The sequence below is a fragment of the Ambystoma mexicanum genome, chromosome 5q, assembly GCF_040938575.1.
Source record: "Ambystoma mexicanum isolate Mex_15411 chromosome 5q, UKY_AmexF1_1, whole genome shotgun sequence".
Lineage (NCBI taxonomy): Eukaryota > Metazoa > Chordata > Amphibia > Caudata > Ambystomatidae > Ambystoma > Ambystoma mexicanum.
The window spans coordinates 1,297,113,589-1,297,137,814 of NC_090933.1; the positions used below are offsets into that span (position 1 = coordinate 1,297,113,589).

The 24,226-nt window shown below is 47.8% G+C and overlaps 1 protein-coding gene across 4 annotated transcripts in view; it reads right to left on the reverse strand.

The window, feature by feature from the left end:
* Positions 1–24,226, reverse strand: part of LOC138498049 (NFX1-type zinc finger-containing protein 1-like) — a 1,106,230-nt gene that overhangs the window by 187,078 nt on the left and 894,926 nt on the right. For all 4 annotated transcript variants that reach the window (XM_069621891.1, XM_069621892.1, XM_069621893.1 and 1 more), the window contains one exon: positions 5,232–5,377. In XM_069621891.1, coding sequence (XP_069477992.1) covers positions 5,232–5,377 — 146 coding nt within the window. The remainder of the gene's footprint in view (positions 1–5,231; positions 5,378–24,226) is intronic.

Below are 24,226 nucleotides of genomic sequence, written 5' to 3' on the forward strand. Positions count from 1 at the left end.
GGAAGGTCAATCCTTTCTGAGTATCTAGGATAGCTCCTAGAAACTGTTTTGAGGTGCTTGGCACCAGACTTGACTTTTTCTCGTTGATGGAGAAGCCTAATTCGTGGAGGAGGTCGATAGTCCTCTGAATGTTTGACCTGCAAATTCCTGGGGTTTCCCCCGTTATGAGCCAGTCGTCCAGATAAGGGTACACCGGGATTGCTTCCCTGCGTAGGTGTGCAGCCGCCACCGCCAGTACCTTGGTGAATACCCTTGGTGCTGAAGCTATCCCGAAGGGCAGTACCTTGAATTGGTAGTGGCGACTGTCTACCTTGAAGCGCAAGTACTTTCTGTGCGCTGGGAGCATGGAAATATGAAAATAAGCATCTTTCATATCCAAGGTTGCCATGTAATCCCCCTTTTTTAGGAGGGGGATTACCTCTTGTAGCGTGGTCATACGGAATTTTTGGGGCTTGACATACTTGTTGGCAGGCCGTAAGTCCAATACTGGGCGCATTGTCAAATCTTTCTTTGGCACAAGGAAGTAAGTTGAATAGATACCCTTGTTTACCTGGTGTCCTGGGACGAGTTCTATCGCGTCCTTTTCTAGCAGAATGGCGATCTCCTCGAGAAGGATCTTTTGATGCTCTAGGGAGTGCACTCTTTGTCGTGGAGGATGATTCCGGGGACGCTGCAGTAGTTCTATACAATATCCTGCGGATACTGTTGACAGCACCCATCTGTCTGAGGTGATCCCTTCCCAAGCCTGGGTGAAGGTGGAAATGCGTCCCCCTACTGGGGTTGCGTGGCAAGGGACCCTGAACTGAGCGTCACTGTTTTGGTGGAGGCGTGCCACCTCCCTTGTTGGGGCTGCCTCTGCCTCTTCCACGACCTCTCTTGTTACCCCTGCTGTAACTTTGGGTAGACTGCTGGTTGTTATTCCATTGTGTACCCTGTCCCTGGGCATAGTTGCCTCTTTGTGAATTTTGGCCGCGTGGGCGACGAAAATTATTGTTCCCCCTCTGGTTAGGGGGTTTGTTGGTAAGCTGGCCAAGGGATTTGAGAGTCTCATATTCATCTTTGGCATTTTTAAGTGCGTCTTCGACCGCTTTCCCAAACAATAGGTCGGGTTCCACTGGCTTGTCTATTAAAGAAGCCTGGGTTTCTGTCTTGAATCCCGACTGCCGTAACCACGCATGTCTCTTGATAACAGTACCTTCTGCTATCAATCTCCCTGCGTTGTCAGCGGCGTCGAAAGTTGCTTTTAAAATGCAACCAGACACGGCTCTCCCCTCTGCTGAGATCCGAGCCAGCTGGCCCTTTAATGGTTCTGGAGCAGAGGCAATGAGCGCTGCGACTTCTTCCCATTGATGGCAATTGTAACTAGCCAACAGGGTGGTGGAATTCGCAATCCTTGCTTGGTAGGCGGACGTTGAGGCTACCTTTCTGCCAAACCCGTAAAGTTTTTTGCTCTCCTTATCGGGAGGAGCTTCTGATGAAGATAAGGGCGTGCCAGCCCTTTTTCTAGTGTTGGTCACCACTAGGGAATCTGGTTTAAGATGTCCCCTTATATACAGAGGGTCAGACTGGGCTGCCCGGAAAATCTTTTCAATTCTGGGGTTGACAGCTCTGGTGAGGTTAGGATTCACCAGGGAAGGATCTATTCTTCGTTGGATGGATTTGAGGATAGGGATGGTCTGAGCGACCGGTCTTCTCTCTCCTACAAACTCCTCCGCGAAGTCCCTTTCCTCCTGTACACCGTGGGTGTCGATGTGGAAGTGTTCCGCTGCTCGAGCGAGAACCTCGTTGAGGAGGGGCTGGTTATCAACTGGAGAGTCAGTAACTGGGGCTTCGCTTTGTACTGGGGAATCTACTCTGTAAATTTCCTGCTCATCTTCTCCCTCCTCCAGGTCCTCATCCTCTGCATAGTAATCTGTCCCGGTTTGTTCTTCCATAATTTCAAACTCCTGGTCCTCTTCAGGGAAAACTTGTCCCTGGTAACTGGGGAGTGGAGTAGAATATGGAGTGGAGTAAGGCTGAACCTCGAAGGGTTCAGGTCTTTCGACCCGGGGCTTTTTACTTAGCGGGATAGGATCGGAGGAGCCTGAGGGTGTGGCCCCTTGAGGGTTATATGAAAGAAAGTGTTCTGGGTTCTTATCATAAAAATCAGCCAAGGAAGACATCCTAGACATAACCCTGTCTATGTCTTCACTGGACCATTCCCTGGAACAGGGTATTACTTTAGCAGGTGATTTATGGGACTTTTCAAGGGTAGACTTGTGTTTACTTGTCTGCCTAGGGTGAGAGGATGGCTTTACAGGGGTGGAAGGCTGTGCTTTCCGCTGTTTCCCCCCCTCCCCGTGCGTGGAAAAGTGTTTTCCCTGTCCCTTGGAGGCCCCAGAGACTTTCGACGCCTGGCGCCGAGGGTCTGGAGAGGTATCTGTGTGCTTCGGGCGTGGGGCCTCACTGGTGTTAACCGCGGTCTCGGTATCTTGGAGCGCGGCCTGGGGGTGGAAGTCGTCTTCGTCTCCCGACGATCGAACTTCCGTTAATGTGTGTAGCGAGGCACTCTTGGCAAGAGTGGATGATTGCCTTGCGTCGTGAGGTGATCTCGATCGAGAGCGCCCAGAGGACACCGAGTCGGACCGTTCTTTTTGTGCCTCTTTCCGGGAAGTCGACGTCGTCGAGGTCCGGTTGGTCTTAGTGTGTTTAGTGTGTGTTAGGTGTGTAGCGCTTGCGTCGCCGGGGGTCTTCCCCATAGCCGCCCTGCCGGACGACCTTCCGAGGTCGGGGACCTGCGCTCGCCGGCTGTCTTTCGACGCCGTAATGCCCTCGCCGTCCGAAAGTACGGCGTCGCTGCCATCGCTGAAGGCGCCCTCCTCTGCCATGGCCTCCTGCCTGGCGTGGTGGGCCCAACGCTTTGTCGAACGGTCCTTAAGTGTCTTAGGTTTAAACCTACTACACGCTCTGCAGTTCGCTTCGGGGTGATCCCTCGGCAAGCAGAGATTGCACGTGGCGTGCCTGTCGACCCAAGGGTATTTGCGATTGCACTTGGGGCAGAATTGAAAAGGGGTACCCTCCATACGCACCTTAAGGCAGCGGGCTGCTAAGTGTAGGAATATATAAAATGTAACTATATATCAAGAGTGAAGAGTATGTACCACCCCCCACTCTCCCTACTTGTAAGGGCCGAGGCCAGCGGCCTACTAGGCCCGGGCCGAGGCCAGCGGCCTTCCGAGGCCCAGATCCGTCGTGCAGCAGTCGACGGTCGATGACTTCTCCAGCCGTCGTCGAGGTTGAGGGTCGACGTTGGGGTGGGGAAGGGAATGAATAAGAATTATAATTATAGTAACAGCAAAAGTATGGCTAAGGCCAGGGAACTCCGCAAGATGCTTCCGACCAGTATGGCGGAAAAAAACAATCTGAGGATCCTACACGCGTGAGGGATCTTGGGTACAGGGGACGTCACACTAGGGATAGTATTACTGGCACGCGTGTGTCGACGCCCATTTTCGACTTTCGAAAAACAAACTGTAATACTCCGCAGCTTCCACTAGATGTCGGCCTATGCACAGCATGTGATCTAAGCAGATTCCACAAGCCTCAGAAATATATATATATAAATAATGGGGGGTTGCGGGGGGTTTCCCCCCGCATATATGTAACAATTGACCTTCACAATTCGGTCAATTGTGCAAAGGTCAATTGTAATTCGAACAATTGTAGTTCGAACAATTCGTATACAACCATTTTATCAAGTACGCAATATAAATCCTATTATAGATCTTCAAAGAGAACTAATGTCCAAGCTATTTCTTTACGTATGAAAGTGGCCTAATTGACAGTGAGGAAAAATAATACCTATTTGTGAAACACCATAGGAAAGCAACAATATATTTCCAGTCTACAATTAATAAAACGAAAAATGGCTCGGTTTTTTCCTGTTCTACATTCTTAGTTTTAATTAAGTTTTATCTTTCTTCTTTACTCTTTTCTCCCCGGTGTCCCTCTCTTCATGGCTATGAATTGTACTGTGTTTTATATAAACCAAATCAAATAAAGAAAATAAAAAGAAATGTGGTGCGTAATAGAAGCAAAGCCTTGACAAAACACTTTTCTCTTGAAAAATGGGTCACGTTTCTTCTTCAAGAACTGTGAATACTTGTTCATTGGAACCATTTCTTGATGAATGGATTTTTTAAATATAATTGGCACAAGTAGCTGTTTAAAAGGTTCACTTTAACTTTTACATTGTTATCCAGGGGGTTGACAGTTCCCCCATTCCCCCCCAAGTTAAAATTCACTGTGCAGCCAACATGTTTTTGAATCTCTTTTAAATAATAATTCTTCAATTGATCATTATTTTGGGTTAAGCTTGATAATACAGACATATTAACTTGCCATATTACTATAGGCATCTATATCTATAAATATCTCTTTATATTCATAGATAGGATTAGTGCTATCATCACAACCCCTTGTACCTAATGTAAAATCAAGTACTGAATTGACATAAAAAAACTTTTTCATAAAATGTTTGTTTCTCAGCACTCTAAATTTTGCTAGCTAAAGGAAGTGATGTACGGGTACAAAAAGTGCTTTGTCCAGAATGCACACAGTTCATACAACTGGGAAGCCTGGACAAGAATCTGGGTCTTCTGGTTCTGCAGCTACCAACCTGATTATCAACTCAAATCTCATACATTACCTTATTTTTATACTTTGATATCCACTAATTTCACCTCACACATTCCAATGAAAGCCATGGCAGGACAACCCATTTCAAGGCAAGGCACCAAACTGAAAAGTCACACATTGTGTTAAAAATAAAGCCTACACAAACTAGCAAAACCGAAAAAAAATGTAAAACTGAAAATAAAACAGAGGCTTTAAAACAATCATTAGGAACCGGAATTGAGGGTTAAAAAGTAAAACAAAAAGGAATAAACCCAAACAAACAAGAGAAGTAAAAGAGAGGGAGAGGCCGTAGAGGTAAAATGGAGCCTGAAAAGCAAGCCCCCACCTCCATTTTGCAAAAAAGGGGGGAATACACTACCACAAAATATAATTCAAATGGCTTGCATTGAAATAGTTGCGATGTTTCTTTCATAGAGATGTCACAGGTCTTTCTACTTACTGGGAATTCGAGGAAGGATGATATTAATAACTTAGCTATTAGTACAGTTTCATTGATTTGAACATGGCTACAACCACTATGATGAGCGGGGAACCAGTCCATGTTCTAGGATTACCTGCTTGTGGTCTCCAATCATGATGAGGTGCTCGCAGGATGTGTTCAGGGTGGTTAGAACATGAGCCTCCAGCACCTCCGCTGCCTCCTCCACCATCACGATCTTTGGCTGTATCTTCTGAAGAAGACTCCTGTACTTAGCAGCTCCTGAAAGGATAAAGAAAGGGACTCTTACCATTGCGCCATCCGTGGACTGGGCTACTAATACTAGGTCCACTAATATTCATCTGAATTCTCTGGTGGCGTAAACATGCCTGATTGGATCTTGCAGAAAGCTGAGAGGGCAGCCCATCAAAAAGCCCCTGGGGGCGGGCAGGAACAGGATGATGAACTGCTTAGAAATTTAGGTCTAGTAAATCCTTTGTTCGATGTAGAGATAGTAGAGGGGCTCGTGAGCAGGTGGCTGTGCTAGGAGTCGTGTAGGCTACATGGCCCAATATTCTGGCACAGTTGTAATCTAATGAGATGTTCTTTAGCGATGAAGGGTATAGGCCATTACTCTATTCTTCATGATGGGCAGATTATGAGATAATGAGATAGCAAGACAAGAACCATTACATTATCAGAGAAAGTGTTGGTTGGTGATGTCTGGGCAAGTGGGCTTTGGCAACTGGATAGACTGTTGAGAAGGTTTCACAAGAGTAAAAGTCAATTGAAAAATCAAACTTCATTTACCTTTGGTTCATACATTAGGAGATTTCTTTGAATGATCAGGAAAATCAGAATGGTTTTGTAGTGCACTCACATCATTTAAGATCAGAGCTGCTAATGAGAGAGTCCAGGGATCAGAAAGGGATATCAAATGGAAGTGGCCTCATCTCTAGGGCCCTGCACTGGTAGGAGGGTCAGGCTGGTAGAAAAGGGCCATTCAGAAGAATGACCTGGCTCTCATCTACACTTCCCTCCTGTCCAGGAAGCAGGATTAAGTGTCTGTCTCCATATCACTCTAGAGGGATTGAATAGAACTGTAGCAGTTCCTGACTAAGTTTAGTGCCAATTCGGTGCGGCTTCATGGGAACATTCTTGACAGAAGTACAGAGCGTATGCCATTTGACTCAAGGTGGGCTTGCTAATGGGTAACTACTGTGACATAGTCTAAAGGAATTTAGCCAGAAAATCCACAGTATCCCAAGGCATCTGTGACATCTTTTCTGTGTGTGCATGTTTGTGCTATACAATAGCCTAGAAATTCCCACTACACAGTGAGTTTTCGTATGGTATGTCGGATTACCAGTGTGGTTGCACCTGTAGAATGATCCTTCTGTGATGGTGTGTCAAGCATGATCAGTGACAAGATAATAGTATCCAAGCGCTTGTGTTAGTGAGGGTCACTGACATCCGAGAGCGTGACTCTATAGCTGTAGCTTTATGTGTCATTATGAAAAGCTATGGAAAGCTTTATATCTAATGCAAAATTGGTATTTATGTTATGCTGAAATACTCTAATTGTTTTAGATGTCATAATAACATGCTTGATGTATACTTTGTTTTAGACCAAGGTACACTGGAAAGCTTCCATAACCTTTTCTAAGCACTATGACGCGTGACAAGTGATTAGTTATGAAAAATACAGGGAATTCTGTCTTAAAGTGGTTTTCTTTGTTTTTTTTAATATTGTGTTTTGATTCCCAACTGTAAACAGAAGGAATCTTTCACAAGTACATACAAAAGATAAAATAATAAAAATAAACACCTTGGATATCCTTTACAAGGAAAAAAGAATGTTACACACCTTTTCTTAAATGTATCCTCTGCATTATACGTAATTCATCAAATGCCCTACCATGAAGAGAAAGGACATGCGTCTATGCAAAAAGTTACCGAGCTGCCTCAAAGACTATCATTCTGTTGCTTGTTTACATCCCCCAGTCTACTCAGCTTATCCAAAATGTTGTAGATCAGGTCACGTGGGGCTAGGATAAGGCTCTGTACTAGGCCCCCATAAGGCTACCCCAACAGGCTTCATTGCCCTGTGTCATAGCAAGACATCTCTTCCGATCTGCCTGAAGCGCCGTACAGCACAAAACCAAATGTTTGTTTATTGATTTGTTTGTTTGTTGATTTTGTATGGTGCACCAAACCCAAAGGTAACTGGGCGCAACAGAGAGCAGAAAAACATGAGTACTTAAAAATTTAGTTACAGGGTAAGGCACAATATAAATATAAAATATTACATTTCGGCAAATCAGTTAAAGAATATACATATGTACAGTCAGATTGAGTAGGATCTGTTGGTGTAAATAGAGGCATGGTTATTCTTGGGGGTCGCTAGAGCGTAGCCATGTGAGAGTATTCTGCCTAAAGCTATAGTAGGATTGGTCTGTTCTAATGTTAAGTGGGAGAGCATTCCAGTATTGGGCTGCCTTGACTGGGAAGCTAGCGCCAACCTTTTATTTTGTTCTAAATTTAGGTACCTGTAGGCAGTAGGAATTGACGGTTCTAGTGGGGCGGATTGATGTTTTTCTCACTATTCTTGCTGCCAGGTGGGGGGGGGGCTGCATTGTTAAGACATTTGAAGGTGAGTGATGCCGTTTTAAGTCAGATTCTGTCGCAGATTTTGAGCCATTTATATTCTCTTCTTTTATTGGAAATGTGTTCTTTGGAAGGTAAGTTCAGGGCAGTTCTAAGGGCATTGTTTGCAGTGTTTGAAGTTTGTCAATTATGTATTTGTTGGCTCCCAAATACAAGTCATTGCAATAGTCAAGTTTGGAATGTATTAGTGCATTGGCGATAATGATGCAGCTGGCTTGGGTGAGGAAAGCTCTTCTTGCCCTAATAATATTGCACGTATAGGCGGTAGAGGATGCTAGTGAGTTCACTTGTTTCTTTAATGTCAAGGCCGAATCAAGGTGAAAGCCTAGTGTTTTCACTGCTTTGGCAACTGTGATAATATTGCCATCATATTAATTGCTGAGTAGTTGGAGTTGAGTTTTTTTCGGTTGGTGTCGGAATCGAGTAGCAGGATTTCAGCTGTATTATCATTCAAGCATAGGCCATGCGTGGCCATCCATGCCTGAATGATGAGTTATATTTTGTTTACCAAGGCTGTATCAGAATTGAAATTGCCCAAAAGGGGTATGAGGATCTGAGTGTCATCAGCATAATAAGTGTATGTGACACCCAGTCTGTCCAATTTGTCAAATAGTGGCTTGGTAAAGATATTGTACAGAGTTGGCGAGACGCAAGAACCTTGAGGTACACCGCAAGTTATTTTAATGGGGTCTGCTGATGCCAATGTGGAGAAGAGTCTCATTGTGCGGTTGTCCAGCAATGATTGGATCCAGGCTATGGCCTCGTTTGAAAAGTGGGCAGCCGAAGCCAGGTGTTTGCACAAGACCGTGTGATCCACCAGGTCAAAGGCTGCCGACAGATCAAGGAGGAGTAGCATAGCGGTGTTTCCCTAGTCATTGTGCTCGTCGATCTGTGCTTTGAGATCAATTAAGGCTGTCTCTGTACCGTGCGGCGGTCTGAATCCTGATTGGCGGGCACCTAGGAGTTGGTTGGTTTCAAGATGTTGCTGAATTTGTAAGGTATGCTAATCTATTATCTTTAGAAGGAACGGTACCGTGGTGATAGGCCTGTAGTTGGTGGGAATGGCAGGGTCTAGGGTTTGCTACTTGAGGAGAGGCAGAACCCAAGACTCTTTTAGATTGCTTGGGATTGCGTTGGAGGAGAAGGATTTATTTATTTATTTATTTATTTTACATTTATAAAGCGCTCACACAGCCCGCAGGCATCGAGGCGCTGTTACATGAATTGTTTGTTTTTCTTAGTTGCGTAATTGTGTTTTTTTTTGTCTTAGTTACGTATTTATAACGCGCTTAAACACCCGGAGGTTTCTAAGCGCGGACCCGGGGATCGAACCTGTTGCTGCTTCGTGTCGTCTTGCTTCCAAGACGCGCACGCTGCCGCTGAGCTATCCTTAACTCAAGGATGAGTTAATCAATTTGGTTATGAAGGGGGCTAAGTCCCTGGCAGCATCCTTAATTAGCTGGGCTGGGCAGCGATCGCCTTGGGTTAGTTGTCATAGTGTGGGTTCTGTGAGGTGACTCGTTGGGAGTTAGGGAGTCTTTTTTTAAGGAGATTTTGGTTTGAAGAGTTTGAATTTTATTTGTTAGAGTGTTTTGGATGCTAGTGCACCATTGTTTATCTTTAGCTTTGTTGTCGGGTGGGGGTACGGGGGATTCCAGCTCCCTTAGTATAGCAAATAATTCCCTGATGTTAGAACTGCCATTGCAGATTCTTTCATTAAAGAGATTTTTTTTTGGGAGTAAGATTTCTTTTTTGTAATTATTAGCAAAAAGTTTAAGTTTCAGTTTGTTCTCTTCAGATGGGGTGTGGCGCCATTTAGATTCTAGTTTCCTTTTTTGCATTCTTAATTCTTTTAAGTGGGGGGTGAACCAGGCGTTTAGGTGTGCTTGCTGTTTGCTTTTTTGAAGTTTTAGAGGGGCAATAGTGTCTAGTGCTTTCTTCATAGCGTTATTGTAGCTTTCTACCAGGCGCTCTGGATGCAGGTTATCAGGAAGAGCATTAATGGCTGGCATCAGTAGTGGCAGGAGATTGTCAGGAGTTATATATTTTTTTGCTCTAGTGGGCAGGGGGGGTGCCATAATTTTCTCTTTGGTAATTTGTTTATTAAGAGATAAAGTAAAGTCGATAAGGTAATGGTCTGTCCAGTGTTGAGGAGTGGTTCTGGTGAAGGCAGTATCGCAGTTCAAGGTGGCGTCCCAGTCCAGAGTTGTTCTTTTATTGTGGGTAGGGGTGAGAACTTTTTGGGTTAGGCTGTGTTCAGCTAGCATGGTGGCTATGGCTTGGGCTGATTTGTCATCAGGGTCATTAAGACCTAGATTCAAGTCGCCTAGTAATAGGTTTTGAGAGGTTTCTTTGGTATTATTGGCTAAGAGGCTAGATAGATCCTCCTCAAAGGTTCCAATGGGGCCAGGTGGCCTATATATGAGGTAAATGGTTGTGTGGCAATTTGGCTGTGAGGAGTTCACATGATTTGAGGGGAGGTTGAGCTATGAATCTTAGAGTGACGTTGGTCTTTGCTATAATGGCCAAACCGCCTCCTCTACTATTAGGTCTGTCCATTCTGATCAGCTGATAGTTTTCAGGAATTGCTAGAGAGAGTGCTGGACCTGCTGCTTCGTGCAGCCATGATTCGGTGACTGCCAGGAGGTGAAGGTTGTCAGAGGATAAGGTATCAGTTATTTCGGGAGCGTGGGCCACTAGCGACCGGGCATTGATCAAAGCTCCAGATAGTATAGTTATATTAGGTGTGTTCTGGATTTTTATTAGGATGAGTTTAGGTTGAGTAGCATTGTTGCAAAGTATAGTAAATTGGGACATAACTTAGGGTACCGTGAGGTAGGTTTATGTTGAGGGTTAGGGGCCTTGTTGTTGTAACATATAGGCTCATAAAGGGGGGCGTGGCTGGGCACGCATGCCGTAAAGACAAGCTCCCGTGGAGCTCCGTCCGAGATCCTGCTAAAAGAACTAATAATGTCTGATTAGCCCTACAAGACACGATCTGACTGCATACTCCTGCAGGGGAACCGATCCCCACCACTCGACCCGACTCCTGAGCCGAATCGGTAAGGAGAAGACAGAAAACGCGGAGCCCGAAACCGAGCCCCCTAGGGCCTGCAAGATGGCGCCGCCCGCTGCGAGCTGTGTCTGAAGCGGCAGCCGAATCGAGACCCTGCGGAGCCCACAGCAGAGGACGCGCTCGACTGATCGGGCCACCGGACCCCCGGCTCCGCCTGGGCTCAAGCTGCTGAGTGAGCGGAACACCGGCGAACCCTGAGCAACGGACGTAGGAGAGGCCGCAGCCCCTGAAAGGCGGGAGCGGACACAGATCACTTGAGCCCTACAGTGCGGAGAGGCCCGCAGCCCCGCGAACGCACACTCGCGCTTCGCCCAGGCTCCAAATCCAGGGATAAGCAGCGGTGGCTGGAGGAAGATCCCCTGCGACTACAGAGCGGGGAGCGGGCACGCAGCCCCCCGGACGAGCCCCAGCGCGGTGGTGGAGGGTCGTCCCTCCTGAATCTGGGACACCGGTCGCCGCGGGGCCGCCCCCCCCCGCGACTACAGCGAAAGAGCTAGCATACAACATCCGCACTGCAAGGCACGAACGGAGGACCCGAGGGAGGCAAACGAACGCACATACTACCAGGTGAGGAGGCAGGCACAAGAGCAGCCCGGATCCGTGTGGCCCTTTGTGCCCTTGAACAGTAAAGGGAGAGAAGGGGGAGAAAGACGCACAGAAAAGCCCACGAGGAGGATTCCCGGAGTGGCCGGGGAGCCCTGGGTGTCAGCTCACAACGCACGCATAGAACTGGCCAACCTAGCTTGGGCCCCCGGATGGCTGGATAACGCGGAGGGCCCACGCCAATAATTACAGCACGCCTGGCGGCGCGGCGGGCGCACCTGCCAGGCCGCTGGGGGGCGCAGGGGCGATCAACGTGCTCCTGGGGAAACTGCTCTGAAAGCGGCTGGGGCCCGCCGACCACCGGAAGCAGGGGGCACCCTCGGTCACACACTGGGCCCAAAAGGCAGGCTGACACCCCCCCCCGGGACGGAGGCAGCAGCAGGACGGATACGGGGCAATCACCATTGCCTGACGAAACTGCCACAGGGATAATCCCCACCGGAACAAGCCCCAACGAAGCCAGGACCAGATCTAAGCAAGTAGGAGGACCAGCCTGAGCCACGAATCGACAACTAAGACAGTGAGGCGAGAAGGCCCATATAACTACTAAGGCCGCCAGACGCTAACCGGGCACGTAGCACCGGAACCACAGCTCTACCTGAAGGCAGTAAGCCAGGGCCACACAACCGGCGGGTCAAGACCTGGAATAGGACATAGGAGGGATCCTGGGAGGGAGATGTCACCCCCCAAGAGCAAACTAAAACTGGTCACAATGGACTCATTTACGACGGCCAAACCCCAGAGACAACCACAACAGGACCAGGAACCCTCGGGCGAACCCTCCCAGAAGGAAGAAGACCTCAAACATGCACAGGTCCTACAGGCAATATCTGCCCTCCGCACATCGGTGGAGGGGAAGATAGAGGAGGTGAAATCGGACATACAGCTCATGCGTCAGGATGCTCGTAACCTCACTGAGATGGTCACGGCGGCGGAAAATACACTACAAGACACCGTGGAGGACACCAAAGAATTGAAAACGAAAGTTCAGGACCTTGAGCAGAAGGTGGCAAGGCTGGAGGCGCGCTCCGAAGAAATGCCGAGGAACGAGCACGCCGAAACAATATTCGCATACTAGGGGTTCCTGAGGACATGGAGGGCCCAGACCCGACCGACTTCGTCGAGACGCTGCTGCTGCAGGAGATAGGCCCAGGGAAGCTCTCCCAGGGATTCTCAGTGGAAAGAGCCCATAGATCCCTCCAAAAACGCCCACCGCCAGGATCACACCCACGACCAATAATAGCTAAAATTCTGAACTTCCGAGACCGTGAAACCATATTACGATACTCAAGAGAAGGAGGAGAAATCAAACGAAAAGACTCAACGATAGTCATATATCCGGACTACACACCCGCTGCGCAACGAGCAAGGAACTCCTTCATCCCAATAAAAGCGCAATTACGGAAACACAACCTAAAGTATATGTTGCTCTACCCGTCACGCCTCAAGGTCCTTCACAAAGGAAGGGCGACATTCCTTGAGACTCCAGCTGCAGCAAATCTATGGCTGGAACATAACAACCTGGCTGATGGCAAAGACGATCTACCAAAACCGGATATGGGATGACGGCCCACACAACGCCATAACAAGAAAGGTGAGGCCCCCCCGTGTGGGGCCACCAATGCAGACAATGAGATCCCAGCGGAACACTACTAACCCGATTGCCGAATCGGACGAGAGCTCGAAGGACTACACGAGCACGGTAAAACGACCCACCCCCACGGAAACTGTGTAGGCAATCTACCTACACGCACCCTGATCCGGAAGGCCGGGAGTGGCCTGGAAGGCTCGGGACCCCCCGAGCGTTGCAAGTTGGAAGCAACTGCTTGGGGCAGTTCAAAGTTACATGGTTTGCTGTTCCCATTCAAAAGAATGGAAGTTACTACTGTTGGTAAGTCTCCAAGAATGAATAGGAGGGAGAGAGGGACTGAAACGAGGGAGGAGGAAACTTGCATCCTGTCCCACACAGGGAAGGGGCTACTATCGCTAGTACCATGCACACGGACACCAAAAAGAGGGGAGCTGAACGGACTCTGTGCCCACATGGAACCACCATGACCACTACAGCAGTTAAAATACTGACATGGAATGTACGAGGCTTGGGGACGTACATTCGCAGAAACAGAATCAAGACATACATGAACAGAAAAGGGGTGATGATAGCACTACTACAAGAGACCCACTGCACGACCGACTCACTGGCCAAACTCCAAACACACTGGGGGGGGCAGGGTTTTGGCACTGCTTATTCCAAATATGCCAGGGGAGTGTACACCTGGATACACCCACAGCTCCCTTTCCGCCTGAGAAAATCAGAGGTTGACCCAGAGGGTAGATTTGTGATACTATGGGGGCACATAGAACAGACAGAAATATGCATAATGAACTCCTATTTTCCCAACAGCAATATACCGGCACATCTGGACTTACTATACCCCAAAATCACGCAATACAGAGATAGCTTGCTCCTCTGGGGAGGTGATCTCAACTGTGTATGCGACCCGGCAATAGACAGATCCATCCCCCATCCGAAGGGTCCATCAGCAGCAACAATGGCCCTAACTGCGATGATAGATAGGCTGGACCTGGCAGATGTGTGGCGCGAAGCACACCCAACACAGAGAGGATACTCATACTACTCATCCCCACACAAACTATACACGAGACTGGACCACATCCTCATAGGCAGAGAACACCTACCACAGGTGGAAGGAGCGCAGTACTTAGGAAGAACCATATCTGACCACTCCCCACTCCTGGTGACATGGAACCACAATGGCCCCAGACCCCCGATCCCCATGTGGAAAATGCCAGCGGAAGCACTCAAAGACCCAGACTTTAGGGAGGAGCTACAAGACTCCATAGATAGCTACATAGAAAACAACGTGGGAAGTGTGGAACACAGCAGCACGGTATGGGACGCCCTGAAAACGGTGATGAGGGGGGAAATCATTGCAAAGGCCGGGGGAATCAGGAGACAGCTCAGGAAAGAATTAGACCAGCTGGAAAAGAAGATAGAAAGGTTAGAGGCAGCCCCCATAGGTGACCAGAACAGGGAAACGGAACTTAGGAGACTCAGGGGAGAAAATGATTCAGCGTGGAGTAGGCTGGAAAAGCTCGACCATGTGGCCAAAACGAGCAGGGCACACACAGAGGCGGACAGACGGGGCAAGCTGTTGGCCTGGCTATGCAGGAGGGAACACCCTAGACACCCCATCACCACGCTGCGAGATGAGGCAGGGAACACACATCACATGCAGCAGAACATAAACGACACCTTTAAACGTTTCTACACACAACTCTACACACACGAGGAACAGGCCCCCCCAGAACAGATCGCAGACACCATTGACGAGATAGGACTCCATAAGATATCACACGAACAAGCCCTGATATTAGATGCTGAAATCACGCTTGACGATATAACAGAAGCTATCCGGTCACTGGCAACGTGCAAGGCGCCTGGCACTGACGGCCTGCCCTCGGAGTTCTACAAAGCATATGAACCCTCTCTCACACCTCTGTTACATGAGGTGTACCAAGAGGCATATGAGAGGGGAGTGCTGCCCGAAAGCATGAGGGAAACACTGGTGGTCCCGGTCCTTAAACCAGGCAAACCGGCGGATCGGTGCGATTCCTACCGCCCGCTAGCGATGCTAAATTATGATGCTAAAATTTTAACAACAATACTAGCCAGGCGGCTGTCCAGAATAATAGGGGACATAATACACAGCGACCAGTGCGGCTTTGTACCGGGCCGAAACACATCAATAAACCTGCGCAGACTACAACACATCATGGCCCAAACTAATGAAGACAGGAGGTCATACGCACTAATGTCCCTAGATGCCATAAAGGCATTCGACTCCATCTATTGGGAGTGGCTGGTGGCAGTACTTAGAGAATTCGGCTTTGGACCCGGGTTCATTAGATGGGTTCAGATAGTGTACACTGGACCAAGAGCCAGAGTGAAGTCCGGGAAACACATATCAGAAGCTTGGGACATACAAAGAGGGACCAGGCAGGGCTGCCCGCTATCCCCAATGCTGTACATATTGGGGCTGGAACCCATAGCGATCTATTTTAGGAAGCAGTTTTTTGACGCTGGTATAAGACTAGGAGGGGTAGACCACATCATTTCACTCTACGCGGATGATGTCCTTATATATGTTAGAGACCCACACCTCAACGTACCCGTCATGCTGGAAGTCTTGGACAATTACTCCAGAGTGTCCGGGATCCAATTCAATAAGTCAAAGTCCTGCATGTTCCCCCTAGCGGCCCTAAAACACGCTGAGATGGAGGCACTCCCGAAGGTAGGGATAAAATGGCAAACCACCAGATTCAGATACCTAGGAATCCAGATAATGCACACCCCCACACTGATGCACGAACACAACACAAAGGCAGCACTTCCGACCCTACGCAGATCCATGAACTTCTGGTCGCAACTTCCCCTGTCAATGATGGGAAGGGCCTCCATAGTCAAGATGATCGTCTTACCGCGATTCCTGTATGGGTTCCAAAACGTACACTACTATATCAAAAAACCCTTCTTCCGACTACTGGAATCGCTGATAAAGGAGTTCATATGGGGAGAAAACAGGCACAAAATAGTACTGTCGACACTAACATTACCATACGCCAGGGGCGGCATTCAGCTCCCTAACCTAGAAAAATACTACCTAGCAGCCCAACTCAGCTTTATAACTAAATGGCTCTCAGACGAACCTACCGATGAAAACCCCCTACTACAGACTATGAGCCTCCCTCACCGCCTGAAAGAACTGGTCTGGGCACCACCGAAACTGCTGGGAGAAACACCCCACATAGTCACCCTGGGGAGGGAAGTCTGGTGCAGGGCAAGGGCACTCGCCCATGTGAAGAAGGCCTACTCACCAGAGATTCCACTGATTGCAGACCTATACACAGAGGCCACAGACCTGAAACAAATCAGATCATGGGAAAGGGAAGGGGTCTACACTTGGGGAGATTTATACGAGGAGGGTACCTTCAAGGAATTTAGCACGCTGCGGGACAGTGAGGGCATACACCCGGGACAGTTCCTCTGGTACCAGAAGATTCGCGCCACGGCACGAAGCAAATGGGAAACATGGCCTGAAGAACCGGACACTGACGCGCTATTAACGCTGCTGTACAGCATGGGGGAGGGCTGCAGACCAATATCCCAAATATATAGGCAACTGAGCGATACACCTAACCCCCGAAGCATGCACATGAAAAGGAAATGGGAAACATACATAGGCAGGGAAATGACAGAGGGGGAGTGGAACAGGGCGCTTACATTCCCCAAGGAGGTGTCGAGAAACCACCGATTCAGGCAAATACAGATGAATGTACTGCACCGAACCTACCTAACCCCGAAACGGATAGCCAAATTTAGCAAGCAAATGCAGCCGAACTGCACATGGTGCAACAAGGAGGAAGCAGACCTAATCCACATGTTGTGGGAATGCCCCAAAACGCAGACACTTTGGGAAAAGGTGAAACAGACATGTGAGAAAGCAGGCATGACTAAATACAAATGGACACCGGAGGAGTGCTTGCTAGGAACCTACCCCAGATTAGCCAAGATAAAGCACATAGTTAGACTTATGGACATAGCGTGCATATTAACCAAACTAACCATAGCCATGTCCTGGAAAAAAACAGCAGGACCACAATATAAAGCATGGCATGGAGAAGCGGATCGATGGCTCCTGGCTGAGACCAAGGCCTGGGAAGAAAGCGTGGCCAGATCAACAGATGAGTCCAGCAGAGCCTTGGAAGCATGGAAAGAACTCACTAGACATATGTTTCTCCCCTCCGACGACAAGCCCCCCTGAGCCAAAGGCTGGGAACGAACACAATTGCAGGCCAAACAGGGAGATTTGAAGAGAACTAACGAGAATCGCTATGGGCCTCTGGGAAGCATCCCCCCACACCCTGCAAACAATCTGACTGCCCCCTCCCAAACACCCCTACCCCCTAGGGACAGGAGAAGCTGAATCACGTGAACACTGTAAGGAGACAGTTGTTACTGTTTGTTAAAGTTAAAATCAAAATGTATGTTACATGCACAGGAAAAAGGCATAACATGGAAATATGTAACCGATGTCATTGAAAATGCCAATAAACAAATTTTTTTAAAAAAAATAGGCTCATAAAGGCGGTGTAATCTAGCTCAAAGTCTGCTGTTTCTGTCCTTGGTGGGACACGGTACGTTGTTTAGTGGAGGACATGATTAAGGCAATAATAGGTATGGTAAGGCACAATAAAGGTATGGTAAGTCGCAGTAAAGTGGCCACCTGAGTCTTGTTAAGGCACATCGTAATGAGTGGGTGGGAGAGGTAGGAGATGCAGTCTAGCTCAGCATAGGCAAGGGGCGTATAGATGAGGGTAGGCTGGTCCCATGTAGGCTGAGGTATAAGAGCAACTCAATGGCTGCTAATAGGCAATTTCAAGGGGTACACATTGGCTGGTTCAGAAGGTCACACAAAGTTTGACAAGTGGGCTATTTCGGTAGGCACACAGTGGCTGGCAGTAGGCAGTGGGTAGTTTCAGGGTGCATACAATAGTTAGCAATTGGCTGTGTCAGTGGAGCACACAAAATCTGGCAGTCAGCAGGCAATTCCGAGGGGCACACAAAGTCAGGCAGTGGGCTATTACAAACAGGCACACAGTAACTGGCAATAGGCAATTTCAAGGGGTACACAATGGCTGACAACTGGCTGGTTCAGCAAGTCATACAAAACTTTGACAAACGGGCTATTTTGGTGGGCACACAGTGGCTGGCAGTAGGCAATGGGTAGTTTCAGGGTGCATACAATAGTTAGCAAATGGCTGTGACAGTGGAGCACACAAAATCTGGCAATCGGCAGGCAATTTCAAGTGGGTGCCCTGTGGCTAACAGTAGGTTATTACACACTGTGTCTGGTAGTGACGATAAGCAATTTCAAATACACAGAAGCGTCAAACAGTGATAATTTAGCTGTGGCTGGCATTCAGAGCAGTGAGCATGCAATAATGCAGTTGGGTATTGCTGTTAGAGTAGAATAGTAATAGTCATAAAAGCATAGAGTGGCCTCACTAGGAGCAAGGTACGCAAGGGTTTGCACGAGCGGGTCCCAATTGTATCACGGGTGGGTGAGTAGGCATCACTTTGGTGGAATTCAGAGCGATGGAGTTATCAACAGCTGTTATTCAGGCAAAATGCATGCACATCTATGCGTAGTTGTAGCATGCGATTGACTGGCTCTGCTAGGGCAATATATAGAGCTAACAAGTGATGTGGGCAATTGGACATAGGGTGCAGAACATGGAGATGTGGGCATGGCAATATGGTTGGCAGAAATGCCTAACTTGAATCAGAGTGCAGTTGATAATAGTTGCGTGTACAATGGGTCAGCAATCTCAGACAAGAAACGTACACATAGCGCTATTTTAGAAGGAATAACGCGAGGCTGACTGCATGTAGGTACTTACAGTAGATGCATGATCATATGGCAGAATCCAGTGGTTGTTAGATCGTCCAGCGGCGAACAGGGGCAAACAGGGCTTTAGATGGCCTTCGGTGGGCCGGCTCTTCCGCCTGCTGGCAGATGCGGCCAAATTTCAAACACACGGTTGCTTAGCAACCTGCACGACGCATAGCCTCGTTGTGGCACTGCATCGCGTCTGACATTTTCTTTTTTGATTCAAGTGTCGGCGCTGATGCAGGCGCGTCCTGGGGGGCCCGGGCTGCAACAGGGTGAGAGTAAGGGGTCCTGGGGGGGCCATAGTGCCCCAATGTGATTGTTTCTTTTACTACAGCCGTACCACATAATCTGCAGCTTAAGTCTGTTATACCCCTATTCCAATACCCCACTCTCTCTAGTGTTGGGAATTGGTTTATTCGAAAACGGAGGTATAAAGATCTTCTAGAGCATGGAAAGATGAGTATATACCTTGGAGTTTGTTCCCTCTTATATATCACTCTTGCATACTCCTTATATAGGCTAATTTTGGTCATGTATTCTGATGTTCTGCCCCAATCGTAGTTAAACAGCTTCTGTTTTAATTTCACTGGATTTACAATCAACTCTTCCATAGATGATCCCATTTCATACAGTAATCTATTCATCTCTACCTTCATGCTGGTGATGGAATCTCCAGAGGTTCGAGTCTGCACTTTGAGCAGGACGATTTGGCGTGGCCAGTTCGGCACGGCCCGATTCGCTGAAACCGCTTTGGACAGGATACATTTAGGTGCGCCCATTTTGGCGCACCCTGTTCGGTGCTCGAACGTTTTGCCGCAGGGATCTTTTGACGCAAGGGATGCCGCATTTTCCCTCAAGAAGTAATTTGCATTCTTACAATTTCTCTCCCCAGCTCCCACGTTGTGAGTCTATGTGATTCAGGCATGATTGACACCCTGAGGTCATCCACGGCCCTGCCCCCAGGGCCCCAGCACCGCGAGCAGCTGTTGCACAATCTGTGCACCACATGTCTACCGTGGGCCTCCAGCCCACTAAAAAAATTACCCATCCTTTTACTGGATATCCCATATTTCAAATGTGCACGCAGCTAATGTCGCGACTGGAGATACACATGCTGCAAGGGCCGATAAGGTAGCCTGCTGGGTTGAGCGAGAGCTGCGCATACCCCAAGCGTCGCTCATATTTCAGAGGTCGAGAACATGTGATACTAACAACTATTTAACCTCAAAAAGAAATCTCGTGTGAGCTGCTTGTGTTCCAGAATTTTAAAACAGACCGACACGGTTGTCATTTTCCAACAACCTTCTTTTCTGGAACAGTTGGCTTGGCCCCCAGGCTGCACGCAGAGCTCAACAGCAGGTGCGTTAACCCCTCTGGCTAGGTCAGCAGCTGCGCCGACATGCCAGCGCACCTTGCTGGCTCTGTGCTTGCCCAGCATTGCTAGTTTGTATTCTCCAGTGCAAAGCCGCCCTAGCCCCGGCCGAAGTCGGGGTTCAGGCCACCAAGCTGTGCTACATAGAACGTGTTTACATACAGTATAATGCCCCAATCAAACCTGCAAATAATTTGATGAAACTCTCAAAAGTTTGCGGCTTTCGCATTACACGACGCATGGATCTCTACCACAGGTGCACAACCCACCGAGCTGTCACATACCACTTTGAGAACAGGCCACTTTACTGGAGCTGGATTTCCCATATCTCTATATATATTAAAAAAAGAACACGCCATTACTATCTTGGATCTGCTACTTTGGAGTGACAATCACTAACTCCAAACGGGAGTCTCCATGCATGGCATGTTGCCTCTTATCCGCTCTGCTGCTTGCAATTACTGATAGTAAGTCATAAACTTGAAAGCTCACTGCGTGTCACCTTGAATCCTGCATTATCACAAACAGGGCTCACACTCCACAGGCATTATGCTTTTGAATTTGGCGTGAGGGAGTTTAGATGTGGTTGCAATAACAGCCACCTCCAAATGTCGTTCGCGGCAAATCGACGGCGCCAGAAAGGCTTCGCCGCCTAAATGGGCGCAACAAACTGGCCACCGCACCAAAGTGGTTGCGTCAAACCGGCCCACGCCGAAACAGCAGCGTCAAAAAGGGGGGCACCGTCTGCACTTGCACCCATTTTTTATATAGTGAAAGTGGTTTATTTGCTTTCTCTGATTAGTTGTCAGTTTGACTGGGTTTTCAAAGTGTCCCTCATGCTGTAAAATACCCTCTACAAGGTTCTTGTCTTCTCCCTGGGTCAGTTCCCAGGCTACTATTTCGGCTTGTTTTTTCATTTTCCCAGGTCAAGGACTCAGTGCTTCCTTTTTCTGCCTCTTCCTTGGTCAGAGCTTCAGCTTTTTCTCTGACAGATGTTGGGTCTTTCGGCTTCCCATTTCCCCAATGGTTGGGGCTTCTACACAGCATGTTGGTTTGTGTGCTATATAGGGCTTCTGTTGGGCTGGGAGGTTAAAAAATAATTCCATTGTATGTTGTGTTGTGTGGATGATACTCCCATTGGTTTTAATGGAGGATGGGGGTGTTGACTGCAGGATACTCTGTCTACAAGGTGTATTTTGCTGTAGGGAAGACATTAGCATTTATCACCTCAAGTCTACCTGTAGTATTGGAAAGATGTAGAGTCCTTTCTGTGTTTCTAGTTGTTGCACTGGAAAGACTGTGCTTCTCGCTGTCACCCTGGGTTTTAAATAAGGGAGTGGTACAGGCCTCCCATTACTGTTCTCTTCAGGGTGGTGAAGCTACTTTTGCGTGCTGATTTGAGTTCCCCATAATCTTAGTTTCCTTGGATCTGTAGTATGGTGGATCTGTAGTATGGTGTTCTGTATTCGCTCTGTGTTATCCCTCTGTTAGAGAGGGCAATTCTGGGAGATGTGTTTCCTTCTTCCAAATCCTCTGGGAATCTTGTTCTTGGTATATATTCACAATGGTCCGTCATGGCTTCAAGGACCTGGTGCTATGACTCTAGGTTCTTGAAACGATGACCAGGAGGTCACTTCATTACAGATGGCATCTTAAAACCCTCCATGAATACCTTCTAAATGGGTCTTAATGATAGATTCAGCTTGACCTCCTCAGAGGCATTCTCCCTTTCCTTACCTTCCATCAGAAACTCCATGTCTCCAGAGCTCTGGTTCTCCACAAGGCATTCTGGAACCTCACTACACCCAACTCTCTCTCCCTAAATACCTCCCTGCTAGAGTCCTTCGGTCTTCTAGCGCTAACTCTCTGCAGGTCAGACGTTTCTCCAAGCAAAGAGAGGTGGATAGATCTCTTTCTTCGGCAGGCGCCTCCCTCTGGAATGGCCTCCCTGCCCCTCTGCAGCTTGAGTCGGTTCTCCTTAAGTACCGGAAGCTTCTCAAGACCTTCCTTTTCTCCTCCTCCTTCCCTCTCGCCCTCCCCTACTAGTTTCCACCTGCTTCTATGTCTGGTTGACTGTATCCCTCATGAGCCTTACTGGGGCCAGGACCTCCTTCGACCAATTTTTCCCCTCACCCCTTTTACCAGCACTTGCCCTCGGGCACTGTTCCCCGACTAGCCTGCTGAGTCTGGTCCACCTCCCCTCCTTAGCACTAGCTGACCCCCATCCCTTCTTCCCCAAGCACTTCGCCTCTTCGGCCTCCCTTAACACTTGCCCAGCCCCGGGCCCCCCTCTCACCAGAACTTATACCTCTCTCTGCACTTCCTGTTACTGCACTTGCATGATTATGCTGCATCTTAGCATAAAGATGTTTACATTCAAAACCATCTAGTTGTAGAGGAAAAGTGAGCCAAGTCTCCTGTATACATATCAGGTCAAAGGAAGCAACATGGACGATATGCATTTATTTAATAACAGGATAACATTGCCCAACAGTTCTAGAGGATTCCAGTAGATATTCAACACAAAGATGAGACATGAGTATGGTGTGCTTTCATATTCCAATAAAACACCCAGAGAGAAATTCAATAATTCCACTGATTCCAAAACTCGTGTACCAACTGCTATTTTAACCACAGTGAGTAAACCTCCTGCCGGTCTGCCACGGAGCCCCATTTTAGCATAAAGATGTTTACATTCAAACCATCTAGTTGTAGAGGAAAAGTGAGCCAAGTCTCCTGTATACATATCAGGTCAAAGGATTTGAATTTGTTCCATAGTTCCCCCAAATTCATAAAATTCAAATGACCCCTTGAATTCCATGATAATAGTCATCATTGGTCATTATCTTTGATGCGACTAAAGTTTTTGTTGCATATTCTGAATTTGAGAGATAGACTCTCTTAGAGACTGGGCAAGCCAGCTCCAATCTTGGTCCTCTCCCCCCTTGGGAAGCGTATTAGTTTCCTTAGATCTATGTAATTCCTCCCTAGGTTTGTTAGAATTGGCTTTCTGGTGCATCAGATCATAACCATTCTCCCATCCATTACTAAAGATCAGGATATCGTATTCTATTCTGTTAAATTGCTCTGTCTCCTGTATAATCAAATCGAATATATTTTGAGAATTAGGTACAATCCGGACATGATCAAGACGCGTGGGATGGATAAAGTCCACTAGACAAATGTCTGCCAACGAAATCAACCTCAGGCGGGGGACCTCATTAAAGAGTGACAGAACGCAAGGTCTATTCAAAGAGGATGGACCTCCAATATCACACAAGTTATAAAGAAGGATGCTTGGATATTCCGGAAATTAAACATTCTGCCACGTTGTATTCCTCAGGTCACTCTCCTTAATATGAAGGGGCCTAGCCGATTCATATTGTAATGATTTCCCCGGTTCCTGAGGACGTTTAGATTGGGTCGTTACATGCAGATCGATAGATTGTTCCTCCCTCTCTCCCAACCGGCCCCCATGCATGTGATGATGTTCTCTCCCCCCTACCATTAGCTTGGGATTAGTAGGCATTTCACTTTGGGCCCAGATGGAATCTCCATTTTTTTCGCGGTCGCTACCCACCAGGGCCTTATTTCCAAACAGTGCCAAATCAGGTAAGAGGTCCATTATAATTTTTTTAATGATATACGGGAGACCCGGGTTTTCTACATCATTCCTAGTGGGCAACTGATGCGCTCCATTCAAGAATGATGTTGGTTCCCCAGTCACCGCCTCATCATTGACAGACTTTCCGAATTTATATTCCATTTTCCCCTCTATTCCATCTGGACCCTGGATTTTTGAAGCCCCTATAGATAAAGGGGTGTCAATTTGATCTATGGGTTTAGAGGAGAAGTCCAATCTATTTGATTCGGCAGAGGTCATAGGATATTCAGCCATCAGACTCGAGAGTTCCTGTGGCAATATTTGGCGAGAG